General features: G+C 35.0%; 1 protein-coding gene across 5 annotated transcripts; it reads right to left on the reverse strand.

The window, feature by feature from the left end:
• Positions 1-223: 223 nt before the first annotated feature.
• EMB1025 (Pentatricopeptide repeat (PPR) superfamily protein) lies at positions 224-8,746 on the reverse strand. Of its 5 annotated transcripts, none has more exons than XM_088497427.1 (5): positions 8,389-8,740; positions 6,158-6,409; positions 4,769-4,859; positions 3,450-3,717; positions 224-3,056 (listed from the first exon to the last, which is right to left on the reverse strand). In XM_088497427.1, exon 5 carries the CDS (start codon positions 2,831-2,833, stop codon positions 848-850), a length of 1,986 nt encoding a protein of 661 aa, XP_088353553.1. In that variant the 5' UTR covers positions 2,834-3,056; positions 3,450-3,717; positions 4,769-4,859; positions 6,158-6,409; positions 8,389-8,740; the 3' UTR covers positions 224-847. The 5 variants fall into 5 exon arrangements, with proteins under 5 accessions (XP_088353553.1, XP_016171183.1, XP_016171182.1 ...); XM_016315697.3 differs by having other exon boundaries at positions 3,642-3,717; positions 8,389-8,704; XM_016315696.3 differs by lacking the exon at positions 6,158-6,409 and having other exon boundaries at positions 3,642-3,717; positions 8,389-8,746.
• Positions 8,747-22,021: the final 13,275 nt, after the last annotated feature.

Here is a 22,021-nt window from a genome sequence, read left to right on the forward strand (position 1 = left end):
TATTAACGAGTCGAACTCGAACACTCATTTCCAACCCTAGTTGGACCCTACATTAATGTAAAATGCTTGTACACTATACTATCTTTTTTGTATTTTTTATACACTATAATCTTTCTTTTGGTTATTATACTCTACATTTCCTTGTATCAAAGGTGATTAATGGATAAGGCAAATTGAAAAGAACAATAAACGGATAAAGAGGATAAAATAAGCAAATTCAGTCTTGTTAACAAAAGACAGAAGAGACAAGACAGATCTCCTTTATATAATATAGTAGCATACATGTTAGTATAGATATGTTGTGTTCAAACTTGTAAATGCTGCTCATTATATTACAAGAAAATAAATCCTCTCAAATATTTTCTCAATTGAAAATGTAAAATATAATATCTAATCCTTCAATATTTTCTCTCATGTTTTCTCTTGATCCTATGATGAGAGATCACACTTTATACTCTCAATCTCAAATGAGAAAAAAATTGAGGATCCAATTCTATATTACAACTAGAAGAGACCAAAAATGGTTATAAAGGGAATTCCCCTTATACAATGGTATAAACATCATGTGATCTCATTCACAATTACAAAACCATGCCTGTGAATATGTCACCTGATGGATCTTTTGTTACACCAGCTATGTTTGCAATGTTTTCAAACCACCTATATACAACAAAAACAACTGCAGCAACTTAATATAGCTCCCTTTAGCCCCATAAGGTAGAAAAATTGTCAAATATTATGTTAGCTTGGACAACCCTACAATGATAACAAACAAAATCACACTGCAGATGCTATCCAAATCCCAAAAGTTTCAAGTAAACTGTAGTTCAATAACATATGCAAGAAATCAGTGACACAGCTTGCTCCAACATTCCCGAATGGTTTCTCGAACTTTTTTAGGTTTGCAAAGATGTTTTACAACTGTGGCCCAAGTAGAACCTTTTGGAAGTAAAAACTTCTGTAGCATCACCTCTATTGTTTTGGAAGCACCTACTACTTTCTGTCTCTTAATTAGGCGGACTACAAGTTCATCCAAAAACTCTGCCCCATCTTGAGGCGGGTTCACTCTTTCTCTTAAAGCTCGCAAGAAAATATCGCAAGTAATATAATCAGGGTCACAACCTTGATCTAGCATGATATTTAGAACATCAATGGCGCGAGAGATGCTATTCTGCATGCACAAAGCATGGAAAAGTATGTTGTAGGTAACCACATCAGGTTGTGTTTCAGGCTGACAAAGCATCTGGTGAAAAAGCTTTAGACCCTGTTCTACTAACTGAGCGTTACAAAATCCATGAATCATTGAACTGTAAGCTATAACATCTAGTTTGATTCCTCTACTCAGCATTTGCTTCCACGCCATTAAGGCCTCCATAAGCTTCCCATCCTTGCATAAGCCATTAATAAGTATACTGTAAGAAACCTCATTATGATTAGAATTACTAGCAGTCATCTCTTTCCAAACAAGAATAGCGTTATGGCTATCGCCTATGTTAAAAAAACCCTTCATTAAGGAGCTATAAGTAAAAGAATTAGGCAGGTAACCTTTATTCTTCATTTCAACTAGGAGTTTCCTTGCTTCATCTGGCTTCCCTACTCGACAAAGACCATCTATAAGAGCACTATAGACAATAGTATTCGGTTGACATCCTTTCTCAACCATTTCCTTCCACAATCGCATTGCCTCTTCTGATTTTCCCTCCTTGAACAAGCCGCTAATGAGGGAAGAGTAAATATGCTCATTCCCACGATGGCCTCTCTCTTCCAAAGATAACAACACACAAACCCCATCAATAGTTCTACCATTCTTAACAAAACCATTAATGAGTGTTCCATACGTGACATCATTAGGCACACATTTATTAGACACCATTTGATTCAATAGATCAACTGCCTTATTCAACTTACCTTTGAGACAGAGGCCATGAACAAGGGCATTATATGTCATCTCATTCGGGACGCAACCTTTAAGAAACATATTATCGACTAGCTTGGAGGTGCGCTCCAAGTCACCTTTCTTACACAATGCATTGATTAACACATTAAACACTGCAGGGGTAGGGAAGGTACCTTCAATCTGCATCTCATCTAACAACAAAATGGCCTCATCAATCCTACCCTCCTTGCACAACCCATCCATCAATGTAGAATATGTATAAGTATCAGGAGCACAACCCCTTGGTGGCATTTCCCTGAACGCTTCAATTGCTTTATCAACCAAACCAAGCTTACACAATGCCTTAATAATCAAGTTAAAAGTGAGTACATTAGGTTGAATATTCAAACTCGTGGATGCGTCAACATCAGAATAAAACTCCAATGCACGATTGAATAAACCGTCCTGAATAATCACATTGAGAACTGAATTCAAAGACTTCACAGTTTTCTTACACTGAAACTCAACCTCCATTCTACGAAACAAGTCCACAGCTTTCTCAGGCAAATGGGCTTTCCCATAAGCTTTGAACATAACAATGAAATTCTTTTCAATAAAAACTCTCTTTTCACGCTTCATTTGGTCTAAGACCTTCTCCAAGGACACAAAATCAAAGGAAGAGGCATAATTCTCAATAAGGGAATAGAAAGTCAAATCACCCGGACTGTAAGAACCCCATTTACGAGAACCCCTATTAGTACCTGATGTGAAGATATCAACTGAAACTGGAGGAGAAGGTGAAGGGGGTGGTTGGGGTTCATGTGTGGCACCGGGAAGGTGGGGTTTCCATGTGGAAGAGTAAGAGCAAGAAGGAAGTGTCTGCATTGAAGGGAAACCCAGCTTTAGGTATGTTCGTAGAGAAGTTTTGAGTACTTTGACATTGGCAAAGCATGGCATGGATCAAGAGAGAAATCGGGGTGTTTGGATTGAAGAAAATGGCGGTGTTGTTGTTGTAATACTTAGAGGACGTTGTTGTTATTGACTTGTAAGGATAATGATGAGCCGGGGGAAAGTTTCTCTGACCGAATTGAACCACCAACATCCATACAGGAATCCAACTAACCTGGCCCAACCTGGCGGTTGTATGTCGCTGCTCCTGTTGTCTTTATAAAATATTTGCCTGCAATAAATTGTGATTAAACATCAGCACACAAATAACTCACGAATGATTATGTCACTTAGAAAATTACTCAAAAGAATGTAGCAAACAAAATTACCAACGAAAAAATAAAAAAATTCAACTGCTACACCCAAAAGAATTTATTTGTTTGACAAATCTACCAAACAAACGTCATTGCAACATGATTTTTCATGGATAATTTTGGATTTTTATTCTTCCATTCGTATTTTTTGAGTAACTATGGTATTTCAACTTTGAAAATGAATTGAATGCCTTATATTGACAATTTTATCTGTTATTAATAAAACATTATATTTTAATTGTTTATCTCTGTATTGAAGTAAGACGAAAATGTATATGACACAAAATAAACCTAGATTTATGGTATTACACTGATTGACTATTCTGAGGAGAAGATCAACAATCCATTTCTATTTCTATCCTTATACAATCCGTATGGGAGTTTCTCTTTTTGTTGTGTGTCACTATATCCTTCTTCCTAATGCTTTTGTTTGCTCTCCTGTAGCTACAGGAATCGGCCTCATTCGTTAGCATGTGCTTTAAATATTGGCGTTGAAAAGTTACCAAATGTGGTGAAAAGCTGGAAGTCCCCAAAGTCAAATGTGGTGAAAGCTGGAAGTCCCCGAAGTCCTACCGCTTGCTGATAACAGATGGAAAGTTCAGAAGTTAATTAAAGCACCTGTTAGTTCAAAGGGAATAAATATAAATTCGAAGAATCAAAGTGCGTTTGGACTTTGGACAATCGATTGTTGAAAATCTTCTCCCTACATATGCTTCATTGATGTAAACTTTACCCATTAAAAATAGTGATCACTCAACAAAAGGGCAAAATTTTTGAGAAAAATAATCCAATTCATCCTTTCTTTCCTATTACCTATTTTTTCTACGTCAAATATTTTTCATTTAACCTAACATCACCATCATCGCACAGCAAACACTTCATTGTCATTCACAGTCACAACATATATTGGTTATACGTAAAAAAGTTGTCTCTGGTACAAGCTTGAATTGACAAACATTACAGAAAATAAAGACAATATCAAACAATTGAAAACATATTCTGTGTGACTTGCACAATATCACATCATCATAAGAGAAAGAAAAAGTAGGAAGAAGAAATCTGACAAAACAGTGGAAGAAGAGAATAGGAGAAATCTGGCAAGTTTTCATGTAGCCACCACCATCCTCTCTCTCCCTCTCCCTTTCCCTCTCTGTGTGTAAGCCCCTTTGTTCGTTTTCATTCTCAAATTCTCTCTCCTCCGGTCATTAATGATGTATGTGTGACTTAAATTGATAACAAGAGCACACGGGCTCTTTGATATATTTTCTTTTACTAGGGTCGGGGAAGCACAACTAAAATAGAACAAGTCCATAACAATAGTCCAAAACAACAACATAGCATTTTCCCTTTTTCCTTTATTTATATGTTTATTTTTCAGAAACCATGAATGGAAAGGAACCAACTACCTTCAAAGATTATGTTAGAAACTTTAGCAAGGATGACTCATGAAAAATGTAATAACAATATTGAAAGCCAACACAATTACTATCTAAAGGCTTAAAGCAATGATAAGGATTAGCTTAGGGAACTGACGTGTCTAAGACAGAGAAGGGAGCTCCATATGAAGCAATCATTCCAACAACAGAAATTCAGTGCACACAAACACATTATCAGAAATTATATAATTTACCTTAAAATCTGTCCGCAGAATCAACTTTGAACATGCCTTACTATTTCATTTGGCCAGTATTTTCCCATGCAGGTATCAATCTTTAGTTTTTCTGCACAAAACAGATGTAAAGTCATCAGGTTCATCAAGATATAAGCTCCAACGTATATTTCAGCAATGAGAAACACATGAAAACCTCAAGCTCATCCATAGGAAGCTGAGGTTTGTAAAATAAATATTCTAGACATTGTGAGTATTCTTATATTCATTTATTAATTCACAAAATGTTAACTTTAAGTTGCTATAAAACTTCAGAAACTCCATTATTCATTTAATAGATAATATATCATAATAAAAAGTCTTACACAAGAGGTGGAAAATATACGTAAAGTTGTGAACATGTAGGTTGCTATAATGCTATGCCACACATCAACTTTCTACATTTCACAAATTGTGAACTGGAACAAACTTTCAACCAAGAAAGTTAAGCAGATACAATTGTTGCTACTTAAGCAAGTGCATATTCCAAGAGGCTTTTGCCTTTACCACATCTAAGAGTAACAAGGATATAACATTCTTTCAAATATGCAATTTTTTTTTTCCTATAACAGGAGAGTACTTGAAGCTGAAAAAGGAGATTTTTTTCCCCTAAGAGTGCATATTGTGGAACCTTTGTTCGAAGAGTAACTGAGAAATCCAAACAGTTTTTCTTATGTTTCATTGCTAGAAAATCAAGTAAGAAATTTTGTACTAATAAGATGCAACAATTGCAAATCAAGGTTCAGAAGCAAACATAACAAATAAACAATTGAATTCACCAAAACATTCTCACATAACAATAGCAAATCAAGTACCAAACTGATCCATCCATATTCCTTTTACACAGAACATATTCCAAGTTGCTAGGCATTTGAAATGTGGTATGTCCAAGATCCAAAAAAGATCAAACGATAAACCAAGAACTGCAAGCAATCATAATCAAGGCACTTATTACATTGTGTTTAATGAAGATGGGTTAATGAACCTAAATGGCAAGCAAAACAGAAGCAAACTAAGGCGTCCTTCCATTTGTCTTTAATTAAACTCAAATGACAGGCACAACAGAAACAAGTTAAGGCTCCAGAATGTTAATCAGTTCATTCTTTCATGAAGTAACAAGGTTTAATCACACATAAGCAAATTAAGGTTCTATTTGCTAAGAACAGAGCACAAAGATAAAAGAGCTACTGCTGAATTCAATTCGTTAATCACACACTGTATTTTTATCTCAAAAATAGGCAAAACCAGAAATAATCAAATGAAATAGATCGATGAACAAAGAAATTTAAAGAATTGAAATCGATATTTTTAATAGATCAAGTCATCAATAATCAATTAATCAGAAATAAAGTTCTCGAGAGAGGCAGCTACCGCGACTGGGTGAGTAGAGAGCACAGTAACAGCGAAGGTGGAGAGAGAACACAGAGCAACAGCCGCAGTGAAGAGATGGAGAAAGAAGCAGGAGTGACAGTGACAGAATGGGTACTTTGGCGCAGTGGGTATTGTTGGACATTTGGTCGGTAAATGATAGAGGATGGGATGTGCTCAAGGTTCTGAAAACTGAACCGTTCTAGTCACTGGTTCATTGGTCTAACCGATTCAACCGAGGTTCAACCGGAAAAACTGTTTTATAATAAAATAATAAAAAATATAAATAAACACACCGTACAGCATAGTTATAATCTAATATAAACTTTAAAATATCTTCCAAATTTAAAACATTACATGTAAAAGCGTAAATCAAATTATTATCCACATATGCATTATTATAACCGAGTTGATTGTTTTAAATCATAAAATGTATTAAAAATCTTTGAGCTCATCAATTTAAATAGAAACTCATTAAATTAAAAGACATTAATTGAATTGAGCTAATTCAATTCATATATTTCTTCATTGAACTAAGGCTGGTCAAGGTTGATCATAATTTTAATAAATTTTTAGCATAATTTACTTCTTCCCTAATAAACTTTTAACAAATTTTCAGCATAATTTTAATAAAAATTAACAAAAATTTCAGCACAATTTTAACCAATATTAACCAAGTGAACTAAAATCAATTAATCATTCAAATCAATGATTCAATCCAAAGCCTAACAATACAGCACATGAGCATAGTTAATCATTTCATGAGGCAAATTTCAATCTGAGTAGCACAATAGCACTAGTAATCCCTGAAAGGATAATGACAGCAACACTAAAGAAGAAAGTTATGCAGCAGAAAAATAGAAGAGATGAGTATTGTGCAGAGGAATAATATGATGACTCTTGGAAACAAACCCTAAATTGTTATTAGAAAGTTACTCCTTTAAATCACACTTGGCTAAAGCCTTATATACAAGGTTCTGAGAATCGAATCGGTCATCAAACTGCTCTAATTACTGGTTTATTAGTTTACTGGTTCAACTGGTCTAACTGTGGTTCAACCAGAAAAACAGTTTTAGAATAAAATAAAAAATAAATTATAAGGTGCTTTATGCAAGTAAACTTATTAGAATATGCAAAACTCTTAAAACATGAAAAGGTACCTGTTGAAAGTTTCCAATTACAATTGTTACCAAATATATATAACCTTTATATATGGCTAAATTTTAATGGAAAAGCATCTTATGTGCAATACATCATAGAGGTCACATTCAATAATTTTATTGACTGGAAGCTCATTAAAAAAACAAATAAAACTCCTTGATTCTTTGGCAACCAAATGATTGGAAAGATAAGTGAACATAGACCAAATATGCAGGGGTTGAGCACTGACATTTGGGGAATTAGCAATACTCAACATCTAAAACAGGGAAACATTTGTACAAAACTAGATATTAACCATTTATAATTTGTGGAAGCATAGACATTTGCTTATGCTATTGCTGTGAAACATGATCATTAATAAACTTCAATACTTGGAATTCATGTAATTTGTTTATGCTACTGGTTATTAACAGTCTATATATTTTGCATAACTCATGACATTAGCTTATGTTTTTTTTTGTGGGAATTAATACTTAATATTCTATAGTTTGTGGAAGCTTCTTCTCCTTTTAGTTTCTTATTTCTTTTTTTCAATGGAAACAAGATTCAACCACAAAAATTCAACAACAATAAAAATTCCATCATTCATTTTAATCGGTTCAAAACAAGATACAACTTAGCAAAATCTAACTAAAAAATTCAATAAATAAATCCAGTTCAATGCAACAGAGAAGACTCAATCATTCGGATAAAAGCTCATGTTTTAGCATCATTTTAACAAAGACTAGACTGATTATATTGAACAAATAAAAGCTCACACCTTAACCTAATTTTAACAAAGATTAGCAATATTTTCAGCAGACAGCAGATTGATCACAATTTTAACAAAATTTCAACAAAATTTTAACAAAAATTAACAAATTTTTTCAAAGATTAACAAGAATTGTCATAGTTTCAGCATTATTTTTTTCAACACAGCACAAAAAAACAACAAAACAGAGTACAGCACAGCAGCAGCAGAGTTAATCATTCAACAATAGCACTAACAGTAGCAGAATCCTAAACCCTTCGTTCTCACTCCTGAACAGAGCATAAAAGAAAAAGAAGAACAAGCACCAGCAGTGAGCACCGACCTTCGATCTGAGCAGTTGAGCGCGACGACCAGACGACGACCACTGTTATTCCTTCTCCATTTCACCACTGACGACTCACGAGTCACGGGTCACAAGCCAGCTTCCAAGGGCGGAGACCGAACAGACATATCGTTCAGAAGACGACGGCGGCAGAAGAAAAGCAAGGGGGCAGAGCTTCAATCCGCGAAGAGAAAGGGATTCAATCACTTGGGCGGCAGAAGCGCGGGTGAGCAGACGAAGAAGGATGGACGGACGAGGCAATATGCCACTGCTTGCGGCGGTGGTGATGGCCAGGGTTTTTTTGGCTTTTCCTTATGAATGAAAGAAAGAAAGAGAGAATGGCTTTGCTGTGCTGAGTGAGACTCACGAGGAGGGGGTTTGGTTTTTGGGGGGGGGGGGGGGGGGGAGCGGAAGGGGGGCGTGACTCGCGTGCGGTGGGATTTTGAAAAGAAAAAAATTAAGCAAAACCGCGTCGTTTTAAAGAACTGGCCGGTTCCCGATCCAATCTAACCGACCAGTTTTCAACCGGTTCAATAATTTTTGAATGGTTTTTAACTACGGTTTCAGACATCGGACCAGATCGTTTTTAATGTCGGTTCTGGTTGGACTAGTTCGACCGATCGATCCGGTCCGATTTTCAAAACCATGCTTATATATTCTCCTTAATTTAGAAATCTAACCCGAAAGCACTAAATAAGATAAAGATTACACAAAGCCAACTAATAAAATTAATTACACTTCTTTCAATCTTGTTTTTGATCATCTTGATTCTTTAAAACAAAAGAGTTATTGAAACGAAAAGTTAAAAAAAAATGAAGCCATTAACGAAATTTTCAGCACAATTTTAACAAACATTCACCAGGAAACTAAAATCAACTAATCATTTAAATCAATGATTCAATCCAAAGCGGAAAACAATACAGCACATGCGCATAACTAATCATTCAATGAGGCAAATTTCAATCTGAGTAGCACACTAGCACTAGCAGAATCCTCCAAAAAAATTGTTCTGAGCAAAAAAATAAGAATAAAGAACAAAAATTAAAAAAATTAAGTCACTGTCTTCGAGGAAAAAGCTGTGCACCTACGATTGGTGAGATAGAACAAGGTTTAGAGACTTAGAGAACGCCAAAAGGACGAAGAGAGAAGCCCTTGAGTGTGACGGGCAGCGGCTGTGGCCCACTCCTTGCGACGGTGGTGGAGGCTAGGGTTGAGGGCAGTTCTGCTTTCTGAAGGAAGAAGATTGGCGAAGGGGCTGGGGGGCACAAGGCACCACCGAGGAAGAAACGGTGGCCTCTGAGCGCAACGAACGGCAGCGTTAAGGCTCTCCTTACTGTGGTGGGCAAGACTGTAACTTAGTGTAGATAGTTGAGAGAGAAGAAAGTCTGAAAAATGGGGCTCGAAGGAGAGTGGGTGACTGAGCAGGGAGAAAAAGAAATTTAAATTTTTTATCCCTAAAACTAAAAACATCAAACAATGACGTTTCTTCAAAATTGGTCGGATCCGACCGGCTAGTTCAACAATTTAAATGCGATTTTGATTTGGGCGATTTCTGTCATTATACCGAATCGTATTAACTTCGGTTTGCAATTGGATTGGTCTGATTGGTCGGTTCGATCCAATTTTTAAAATCATATGCTACTGGTAGAGTTATTTTGGGGTTTTCTTAGTAATTTACTAATTATTAGAATGTTTAGATTTCTGTTCTTACTTATTGGCAGTTTAGCACCATTTTATGTTTTTTAAAAAAAAAACTGAAATCATAGTCAAATATCAAATATCTAAAATTTAAACAAAATATGCTTGAAATTTTTAATATTTAAATTTAATTTTGACGTACTGATAGTATAATAAATCATTAGTTTTACTAACCTAACTTTATATAATAAGACACACAAACATAAAATTAAATTATAAATAATAAGTTATTGATACATGTATTAGGTTGTACTATTTACATTATATTATTGATTGAAATATTGGTTTTTTCACTCTCTATAAAAATAAATAGTTTGCAATTTATTATCTTTTCTATCACAAAAGTTGCTTCTCACAAATATTTTATAAGTTAATATATACCAATTGTTAACATAAGTAAAAAAGATTTAATTTTTTCAACTATTTGATTTATAATTTACTTTTTTTATTTTAATTATAATTTAGTATATTTATTTACAAAAGTACTACTTACTTCAATATTTAAGAAGTTAGTGTATAAAATTGAAGAATTATTCTTCGCATATAGCCGTTTTTCTCATACAAGTCCTTATAAGTTATTTATATTCACGCGCTTTTTTTTGTTACTGGGACGTTCTTCTTCTTCTTTATTTTTCTTCTTCGTTATCGTCATCATCAATACCACCTCTTCCTCCTCCTCCTCTTCCTTTAGTATATTTTTTTACGAAAGTATTACTTATTTCAATATTTAAGAAGTTAGTGTAAAAAATTGAAGAATTATTTTCCACATATAGGTGTTTTTCTCATACAAGTCTTTACAAGTTATTTATATTCACGCGCTTTTTTTTGATACTGCACGTTCTTCTTCTTCGTTATTTTTCTTTTTCATTATCGTCGTCATCAACACCACCTCTTCTTCCTCCTCTTCTTTCGTCTTCTTTTTTCATTGAAATTTCTTTTCCTCCTTTTATTGTTTTGAATCCAATCAAGTGGCTGAGGTGTGGTTCAATTCAGAAGAAAAAAATGTAGCATTAGAGGAAATATTTTTCTGTATCTACAGCAAATTTGGGTGTAACACGAAGATATTTGGGTGTATCACGAAGATATTTGGGTGTATTTTTAAGAATTTTGGGTGTATTTTTATTTTGATAAGTTCTGCATAATTCAAAACTTTTTCTCTTCCTCCTTCTCATCTTCTGCTACTTCTTTTTTTTTTTTATCATCATCACCATTTTCTTCTTCTTTTTTTCTTTTATTCATCTTTTTCTTTTTTTTTACCTTCTCAAGTTTCTTCTTGTTTTACTCTCTTAACAAGAATAAAAATAAAAAAAATCAAACAAAAAAGAAGAAAAAACACATAATGCTATAAAATTATTTGGAAGATGATGAACTTACATTCATTTAACTAAAAGGAAGAAAGAAATAAGGAAAAAAAGAAGAAGAAAAAAAATGCAGCATTAGAGGAAATATTTTTCTGTATTTACAGTAAATTTGGGTGTAACACAAAGATATTTGGGTGTATTTTTAAGAATTTTGGGTGTATTTTTATTCTAATAAATTATGTATAATTCAAAACTCTTCCTTTTCCTCTTCCTCTTCCTCCTCATCTTTTTATTTTGTTTTCTTATAATTCTTCTTGGTAAAAAAATCAAACAAAGAAGAAAAAAATACATAATGTTGCAAAATCAATAGAAAGAGGAGGAGAAAAAAAATGCAGCAATAACAACAGTAATAAAAAAACGAGAAACACGTGAAGAAAAAGGAGGAGAAACGCAAAGAAAAAGGAGAAGAAGAAGAAAGAGGAGAAGGAAGAAGAGAAACGCAAAGCGCGCTATAAAAATTGTTGAGTAGCGCGCGTGTTGACATGCTCTTATAGGTGAGCGTGCTTTTTGTTGGGCTTTGCCCAACTTGTATCATTTGTAAGCCAAAAAAATTTATATGTGTAGCATAACTAAAAATTGAAATGCAATAACTCAAAAATATCAAATGATGTATTTATCAAAGCTAAGAGAGTAATATGAACTTTTTTTCCCCTCTTAACTACTGTTTTTTAACCAAACTTGGATTTTTCTTGGTAAACTTTTTGATGAGATAGTATACCTTTTTCCTTTATTACGATTTTTTTCTTTTAGGATCGTTTCATTAGGAATGTTTTAATAAGAGTATAAGACATTACTGTATTGTTAAAAGATATTCAATAGAGTGTTATGAATGTATTATAATGGAAGCTAGATTTAGAATTTTGATATAATTATATTATATAGAAATGGGTTAAAACAAAATTTTATATCTCAATTAAGATGTATGGGAAAATCAACATAATTCCTATTTCAAGTATTAGATTTTATAGCTCAATTAAAAAATTATAAAAAATAATGAGTTAAATTTTAGAGTGGTCTCTGAACTTGCACTTGAGCCTCAAAGTCGTCCCTAAACTTGCACTGGTCCTAATATTGTCCCCGAATTTAACAACAGTGACTCACGGTCGTCCCTGAAACATTTTCCGGTGACAGAAAGATGACTTGGATTGATGGATGCCACGCTGGAAGCCAGGCTGGACTTCCAAAGCGGCGTCGTTTTTAATTTGGCGCCCAAATTGCATTGAAACGTCGTCGGTTAGTGTATATAGAGGGGATTTAACATGCAGTGACTACTTCTCTCTGAATCCAACACAGTCTCTTCCTCTTCTCCTTATTTTTTTCAATAGCGCCACTATGAGAGGGATTTTCGCTGGCCTTCTCTCTCAAGAAAAGCAAGCATATTCTGATTATCTCGTCTTTATTGCACACGTAGTGGTCTGACGGAAAGCATCTTGATTGTTAGAGGTAACCAAAATAGAAAGAAAAAACAAAATAGCTACTGTCCACTCATCTGTTTTTGTTGATCATGGCTTTTTGTACATTGTTAAGTCGTTATATATTCATTTGTTCATCGTTTTCTTATGTGATTTTTTTGAAAATTTTTGTTAGGGTTTTCTTCATATCTTCTTGTTGCATTTTTATTGTTTGTTTTTGGGTGTAATGATGGTAGCTATGGTTGTAATGTGTTGAAAATAGAAGTATGTAAGTTGTTTATGTATGCAGTTTATGTGTGTTCATGGAGGGTTAGGGACTGGGGTTATTGTTCTTTCCTGGTTGATGGCAATTTTGATGATCATTTGTTATTTGCAGATGGGTCTCATAACTATTGTGTGTCACCATGGGGGATCCTTTGTGACGAGTGAAGACGGTGTCATCTCATACACTAGAAACCATATTTCAGAGATTCCGAAACTTGACCTTGATCGGCTAGATGTCTTTTTCATCAGGAATTACTACAAAGAACTTGGGTATGATAAGGCGGAACACTGATGGTGGCTGGTTCCAAACAGACCCTTAGAGACTGGCCTAAGGGAACTTAATTCTGATGCTGAGCTCCTGGAGATGTGCTTCCTTGCTGAAAGCAACCACGGAGAGATGCATGTGTACTATGAACATGGGGTATCTATTCCAACGTACTTGGAAGAACCACCATTCAAAAAGGGCAAGAAAGTGGTGGTTGAAGTCCCTACTCAACCAGTTTTGCTGAGAACAGGACCAAGCTCCAGGGCCATTCCTCCACACCCAGTTCCAAGCCCATGTATCAACCACCCTAAAACTACCGAATCCACCCAGGAGGCAACCTCTACCATTCCGAACCCAATTTCTATGGCTGCTACCCCTGCCCCACCCAACCAAGAAATGGACCATACTCAAGTACCAGCTGCAACCACCAAATCAACCCCAATTCCCAAATCTACCATTCTGAACCCAATTTCTATGGCTGCTACCCCTGCCCCACCCAACCAAGACATAGATCATACTCAAATACCAACTGCAACCACCAAATCAACTCCAATTCCCAAAAGTACTCCAACACCAGTGCCTAAGCCAAAACAGGGTAAGATTTTCCAACCCAAAGTGCCCTCAAAGAATGGAACAGAGAAGAAAGGTGCTGCTTTGAAAAAAACTGCAAAGAAAGGCGAACCAAGAACAACACTGAATAGGAGATATATAACCAGGGGTCTAGCCAAAGGTCATGTGACGAGGCAAATAACTAAGGGCAAGGGAAAGCAAGTTGATACGATTGTGTTATCAGAATCAGAAACTTCAGACAGTTATGAAAGTATAGAGGATAGTGCTTACAAGCCCGGAGCTGGGGACAGTTCCAGTGATGAAGAGGTCACCAACACAATACTAAAAGCTAAAAGGAAAGAGGTAAATAGGAAGCATCTTAAAAAAGTTAAACTCAGTAAATTGTGGAAGGAGATACTACAACCTAATGATGGATTAGTACCTGAGGATGATTCGGGTGAAGATGATGAGTTATTTTTTGTACCAACGGCAAACCATAGTCCTAATATTGGAGGTTATGATGCTCATGATGAATATCATGATGAGTCAGATGGGGCAGATTCTTGGCATTCCAAAGAAATGAAGACACCCCCTAACTCAGAGGATGAATTTGCTGAAGTTGAGGATGACGACGCATTTCCTGTTTTCAAAGAAGGAACAAGGTTCGGGGAACTCCGATTAGAGGTAGGGATGAAATTCAACATGAAGATGGATTTTAAGGAGGCTGTGAGGGAGTATTGCATCCAGGAAGGTAGGAGAGTTAGATTCAAGAAAAATGATAATGTACGATGCAGGGTTTTATGTAAGGGTAAGGACTGTCCATGGGTTATCTATGCCTCTAAGAATAGTGAGGATGTTTGCTGGCAAGTTAAAACCTTCAATGAAGATCATACATTCCCAAGGAAGACAAAAAATAGATTAGCTAACAGAGGGTGGTTAGCTAGCAAGTTGGTGAAGAAGCTTAGGAAATTTTCAAATCTGAAGCACTCTAAAGCTTTAACATACTTCAAAAGCAAATGTGACTTGGACTTGAACAAGTCTTCCCTGACAAGAGCACTTAGAGATGCAAGGAACATTGTGTATGGTGATGCTGCTGCACAATATGGGATGGTGAGAGACTATGGTGAGACTCTCCTAAAGTGCAACCCTGGTTCTACTGTGCGTATCACAATAATTCCTCATCCCAACCCCGTAGAAGAGCCCACTTTTGACAAGATGCATATTTATCTCAATGGATGTGAGAAGGGGTTTAGGATGGGATGCAGACCTCTAATAGGACTTGATAGAGCATTCCTGAAAACCATATTTAGTGGACAAATCTTGGCAGCCATTGGACAAGACGCCAATAATCACATTTACGTAATTGCATATGCCATTGTACCAGTGGAGAACATGGATAATTGGAGGTGGTTCCTTGAGCTGCTGCATGAGGATCTAGGGAGCTACACCCAAAATGGGTGGTGTTTAATTTCGGACATGCAAAAGGTAACGACGTTTTTGTTATTTACTGGTTATTGTATTTTAGTAAGGGTTGAACTCCTTAGGTTGATGTATTTTTTGTTGCCATGTTTTGCTTTTATGATTCTGTTTCAATATCTACTGGTTTGTTTCACACATTGTTGTTGCTTGTATTGATAGAATGGGATAGGACTTAATAAATCGTGGGGATGAGTTTGCTGTCACTTATACATATGTAGGGACTAATTTTCTGTCATTTATGTATGTCTAGTGACTAATTTGATGTCACTTATGTAAGGTGAGGGACCATGTTGGGTCCCGATATTGTTAGTTATTAATTTTAGTGGTTTCGTGCAGGGGTTAATCACAGCTGTGCAGGAGGTCTTCCCTGATGTCCCCCACAGATTTTGTGTATGGCACTTGTGGAGAAACTTCAATAAGCAGTGGAAAGACAACAAACTCAGAGAATTATTGTGGGAGTGTACAAGATCTACCACTCAAGAGGGATTCGTTGAGGGGATGATGAAAATTCAGAGAGCTAAGAAGGAAGCATGGGAGTACCTTTCCAAATGGCGAAGAGATGCATGGAGTCGGGCCTTCTTCCCTACCCAACCAAAATGTGACAACATATGTAACAATACTTGCAAAGTATTCAATGCAAGAATCAAGGAAGTAATGGCTAAACCAATTATCACACTACTCGAGGAGGTCAGAATGTATATCATGAGGACGATAGCCCGGAACAAAATGAAATTCAGGAACCATGTTGGCTTACTACCCCCTGTTCAACGTAGCCGGTTAGAAAAGATTAGGAATGCTTCAAAGAATTGGGTGCCAATGGAGTCCGAAGATGCGGACTATGAACAATTCGAGGCCCATGGATGACCAACCAACATGGTAGTGGACTTGGGAAAGAGAATATGCACCTGTGAATTTTGGCAATTGAGTGGTATTAATTTAATTGTCATTACTGTCACATTTTAGTTGTTGTTCCAATACTTATTCTGATATTGTAATTGTGTTTCCTTAATTTATTGTGGATTGCATGCTGGAACTGGAATTGGTTACTTAGTAACTTGGGTGCATTTTATTGAATTGAAGCAGGGATGCCCTGTGTCCATACTTGTGCTGCAATGGCTAGGGCAAGCAAGTAGCCTGAAAATTTCTGTCATAGATGGTTGACAATGGATGCAGACAATGATACATATGCATTCCATATCAATCCTATTCCTGGCCAGAAACTATGGGAGAAGTCACTCTACAACAGACCACAAACACCCAAGTTTAAGAAGATGCCAGGAGCACCCAAGAAGAAACAAAGAAAGGAGGCTGATAAACGCCCCGTTGGAGGCAAGAAGCAGAAGATCACCAAGATGAAGAGGGTATATAAAGAGGGTTCATGGCGTCATTGTGGTGGCAAGGGTCACGAAATGCTAGTTTTAGAGCCTTAATTTCAGACTCCAAGCTTCCAATCTTCCAAGCTAATTTCATCCTCCACTCCTCTAGTTCAAAGCCTCGATTATCTCTGTCATTTACTTCTTCTTCATCTAAAACTTTGTTAGCCCACATAAAGAGACCACACCAGCTCTTGCCAACACTCTGCAACCACATTCCATGCCCATGGAGAAGAAATGTTACAAATTGAATGAGCAATGACGCTAGTTGTATACATTAACAAAAATCACTTACATTGTAATTAGGACAATCATAAAATGGTCTCCCTGGATTCACCTCCGTTCCTGACCATTTGAGGACGGGTCGGATACCACACCCACGCCTATCTGGAAGGCGTTCGTCACTACTTCTAACGGTTCTCCTCCCACAGCTTCTCTCAGATCATTGGTTACTGGAGCTACTAACATGGTTGCTGCCTCCACCCATCATGACCCACTCAAATCACGCTCACCAATGGCAGAGAAGAAGAAATAAAGTGGTTTCTAATAATAAATTGCGGATTAGGATTATAAAGTAATTCAAGGACTAAATTGAGTTAAAAAATAATAACAGCCATGTCAGATAGCCGTTGCCTTTTTAATGTGGCATCTCTCCATATACGTCATCACGCCGTTTGAGAATATTCCCCAAAAAATACTTCAGGGATGACCGTGAGTCACCGTTATTAAATTCGAGGACAATATTGAAGCCAATACAAATTTAGGGACGACTTTAAAACTCCAATGCAAGTTTAGGACCACTCTAAAATTTAACTCAAAAATAATTTCAAAATCGCAATCAATTCCTTTTTTGATTTTTTCAATTTCATGTGTATCATAAATGTCCTACGAATAAAAAAAAATCTAAGAACGAAATCAGAATTAATTAACCAACTTCTTCAGTATTTGAATTGATATGCTTAGTTATAAATATAATCTAATTGAATCACCTTGTAGTTAACTTTTTGAGTATAAATTAATTTGTTATTGTATAGGATACACGTTCATTTCACAAAAATTCTATATTATTCTCTTCTCTCTTTCTTCTCTGATCTCTTCTCTAAATCTTAATCTTATTTCATAACATAAGTGTATATATTTGTTTTTGTTTTATTAAAATTAACATACAATAATAATTATATTGTTAAAAATCTTTCTACGATCGAAACTAAAAATAAATAAACTCTATAAAACCAATAAATAGTGAAAGTGAACATTGTAATACTAGTATACTACTATACTAGCCAATTGCTTAATTAGTAAACGGAAGTTTAGTATTCTAAATATATAATTCTTATTAGTGGTTTTTTTTTTTCAAAGCAGTTGAAATAAGAAAGCATTTTATCTATTTATTAATATTCTTTATTTCAACCGTTTAGTTTAAAAATTTTAATTTTAATACATTATGAGTATAAAATAATTTTTATGTCATAAATATTATAACAATTCATTGAAAAAGAATAAATAATTGAATAATTGTTTAAAAATGTATGTAGAATAAGAGATATTTTCCACATCTAAGTAATTTTGGCATCCAAGTTCATCCAAACAATTTTAGGTCACGCGTTTTTCCCGCTTTCTTCTTTCCTCACGCTTCTTCTCTTCTTCTTCTCTTCTTCCCCGCACTTCTTCTTCTTCTTCTTCTTCTTCTTCTTCTCACGCTCGTTTACGCACGGTGCGTCTTCTTCTTCGCCTTCTTCTTCGCGTTCCTCCTCCTCCTCATTCTCCTCCTTCTTTTTTGTATTCATTCTTGTTCACGTATTTTCTCCTTATCATTATTCTTTTGTTGTTGTTGCTGCTGTATTTTTTTTCCTTTTCTCCTTCTCTCCCTGGTGAAGAAGCAGTAGAAGATGAGAAGGAAGAGTTTTGAATTGTGCAAAACAGAAATGAACTGAACATGTTATTATGGTGAAACAATTGTTTAGTACTGAGTGAACAAAACATAATACATTATATAAAATCAAATTCAAATATCTTTTTGCAGAATGAACCGAACACGTACTCATGGTGAAACAATTGTTTAGTACTGAGTGAACGAAACATAATACATTATATAAAATCAAATTCAAACATCTTTCTACATAATGAACCGAACACGTACTCATGGTGAAACAATTATATAGTATTGACTAAACGAAACATAATCTATTATATAAAATCAAATTCAAACTTCTTTCTGCATAATGAACCGAACACGTACTCATGGTGAAACAATTGTATAGTACTAAATGAACGAAACATAATCCATTATATAAAATCAATTTTAAACAGCTTTCTGCATAACGAACCGAATACGTACTCATGGTGAAATAATTGTATAGTACTGAATGAATGAAACATAATTCATTATATAAAATCAAATTCGAAACACATCTGTCTATAATTTAGATATTATCAATTTAATTCAATTCAAATCAGATTCAGAACACCTGCGTCCATTCAATTCAATTGAATTCAATTTAGCAATTGTATTCCATTCAATTCGATTGAAAAAATAATCCATAATGTTGGTGTTGTTGGTGATGACGATAACGAAAGAGGAGGAGAAGAGAAGAAGAAGGAGGAGAAGCAAAAGAAGAATCTGAGTGCGCAAAGGAGGAGGAGGAGGAGGTATACGTAAATTTGAAAGAAGAAGAAGATGACGTATGTGTGTATTTGAAAGAAAAAGAAGAAGCGCAGGGGAGGAGAAGAAGATAAAGCACGTGTAATGACGCTCTTTTAATGAGAGTGGTTTTTGTTGGTGTTGGACCTACTTAGATAAAACTTGGATGAAAAAAAAATACTTGGATGTGTAACATAGCCCGTAGAATAAAGACATTTAATCATGTTGAAAAAAAACATATAAGTAACTAACTTTTAAGTAGTTAACATTAACCATTTTTTTAAAAATTTATAATTTATGGTCTAAAATTAAAAATTTATGATCTTAAGTCTAGAATTTAAAATAAACAAAATTATTTTTAAAAAGTTGAGTCAAAAATAAATAATGAAAAACAACTGTAAATTAATTTTTCAATTTTTGGATTAATATAATTTTTAATGACTATTGACCTAATCAACTTTTTTTCTTGGACAGCGACCTAATCAATTTAATAGGAATTTTTTTTGTGATTTAAATAAGTTAAACAAAAAAACAAGAAAGAAAATAAAAGTTAGGAACTGTTTAAACAAACGGGCAATCCCACTTAAAACAACTTTTAAACTCCTTTCAAGGAGAGAGAAACTCTACTTGATTGAGTTGTAATCTCATCGCCATCTTTGCTATAGTATCCGCCACCGTGTTTACATTTTTTATAATCAAACGAAAGTCAACTCGCCAATTCCAATGCATGATATCCTTTATTTTGACCATCAACGAATTAATAAACCCAAAACCATCTTAATTATTAGTAACAAGATTAAACGCCTCCACACAATCTATCTCACAAATAACATCTTGTTGACCCACATCTCAAGTTAAGAGATAACATCTCTAAATAGCAAACAATTCTCGTTAAAGAATGCTATTACTCTCTATCATTCCCAAAACATTCCCTTTGCCAACACCTATTACAATCTCTGATAATGCAAGTAAAACCAACACTATCACAAAAATCAGGATAACTAGTATCACAATTAATCTTGAAAATACCTATAAATGGAAGATTTCAAAATACTTAAAATAGAGGGGAGGGTCATACGTTGTAATTCAAAGGAACTCATAAGCTCTTTTTCTTATGCTAAAGCTAGACAAATCACTTTTTTCAGAGACCAAGTTTCATGAGGATTAAAGAAGTCATTATTCCTTATTCGCCATATCCATCTAAATCCTAAAAAGAACCTAAATGGATTCTCTTTGCTATGATACAAGAACCAGTTCTTCAAATCCAAAAGATGACAAGAAATATCCAACCTGTGTCATACAAGTTGAGCTTTCGGACAATTTTGAATACAATATAAAATCGATTTCTGACTAAAAAAATATCTTGGGTACATATCCGATGACGACATTCCTCTTCTAAAGTGAAAACATGCAGTAAGAAGAGGTTCCCTAAGACACAGTCAAACAAAAATTTTATGCTTTTTTCAGAACAACAAAAAATTTGTGCCAAAGCAAAAGCTAATTCTCCCACTCCTCCCAATTAAAATGCTGCTTACACAACCACAAGTAACCATTGCATAAGTCATAGACTTTGGATGCAGCCCCAGATCAATACCAACCTACTTTCGGATCTATTTGCACATCTGGACTGTAAGAAAGAATATTATCTTTCAAATTCTGAGATAGAGGGGAATAAAAAGTCTCCAAATATCACCTACCAACTGACTAGATATCCTGTATCCGGAGGTTCGAATTAGAAATGTGAACATAATCCATCTAATAAGATAACTGCTCTTCTTTCCTCCAACTAGAAAACCAAAAATTATGGTTCAAATTCTCAATACACCAAGCAAATCCATTCTTCAACACTTTCTAAGCTAAGCAAAGACTCTTTCAAATATAAGAGTCCTTGTTCCTAGGACAACCAAAAAGTCATCTTGAGATAATCAGTATTTGACATCCAACAATTTGACTCATAACTTGGTTGGCTGATGGAAAAAAGTCTAAACTAGCTTTTCAAGAAGAGAAATATTCGCACAATAAGGATCTTTAATCTCCAAACCTCTATATTTTTTTGGAGTAACCAGCACCTTCCAACTAACAAGATTCAATTCTCTTCCATCAGCCTGACCTTTTCAAAGAAAATTTCTCATCATAGACTCTAGTTTACTGATAATCCTTCTGAAAAAATAGAGATTTGCATCTGATATGTGGGAATAGTGGCTAGAACGGAATTGACCAAGTAGAGTCTATCTGCCTGGCTGAACAAATTCTCTTTCCAACTTGCTAGCCTGTCTCGAATCTTATCCAAGACACCGTTGAAAGCTAAACGGGTCACCCTAGAATAGCTAAGAGTAACCCCAAGATACTTGTCCAAGTTCTGGACAAATCTGATGGAGGACACCCCAATGAAGATCTCTTTTCTTGTCGTAGAGACATTCTTGGAGCAAAGCACTTTAGACTTCTCCACATTAATCTTCATCCTAGATACTTTACAAAAATTTTCCAAAACCACCATCACATTCTATACTTGTCTCTTTGTAACTTTACAGAATAAAAGTAAATTATTAAACATTAAGTGGGATATTCTTGGTCCTCCTCTAGAAATAGCA

This window comes from Arachis ipaensis, chromosome B8 (genome assembly GCF_059453495.1).
Source record: "Arachis ipaensis isolate K30076 ecotype BB chromosome B8, ASM5945349v1, whole genome shotgun sequence".
Lineage (NCBI taxonomy): Eukaryota > Viridiplantae > Streptophyta > Magnoliopsida > Fabales > Fabaceae > Arachis > Arachis ipaensis.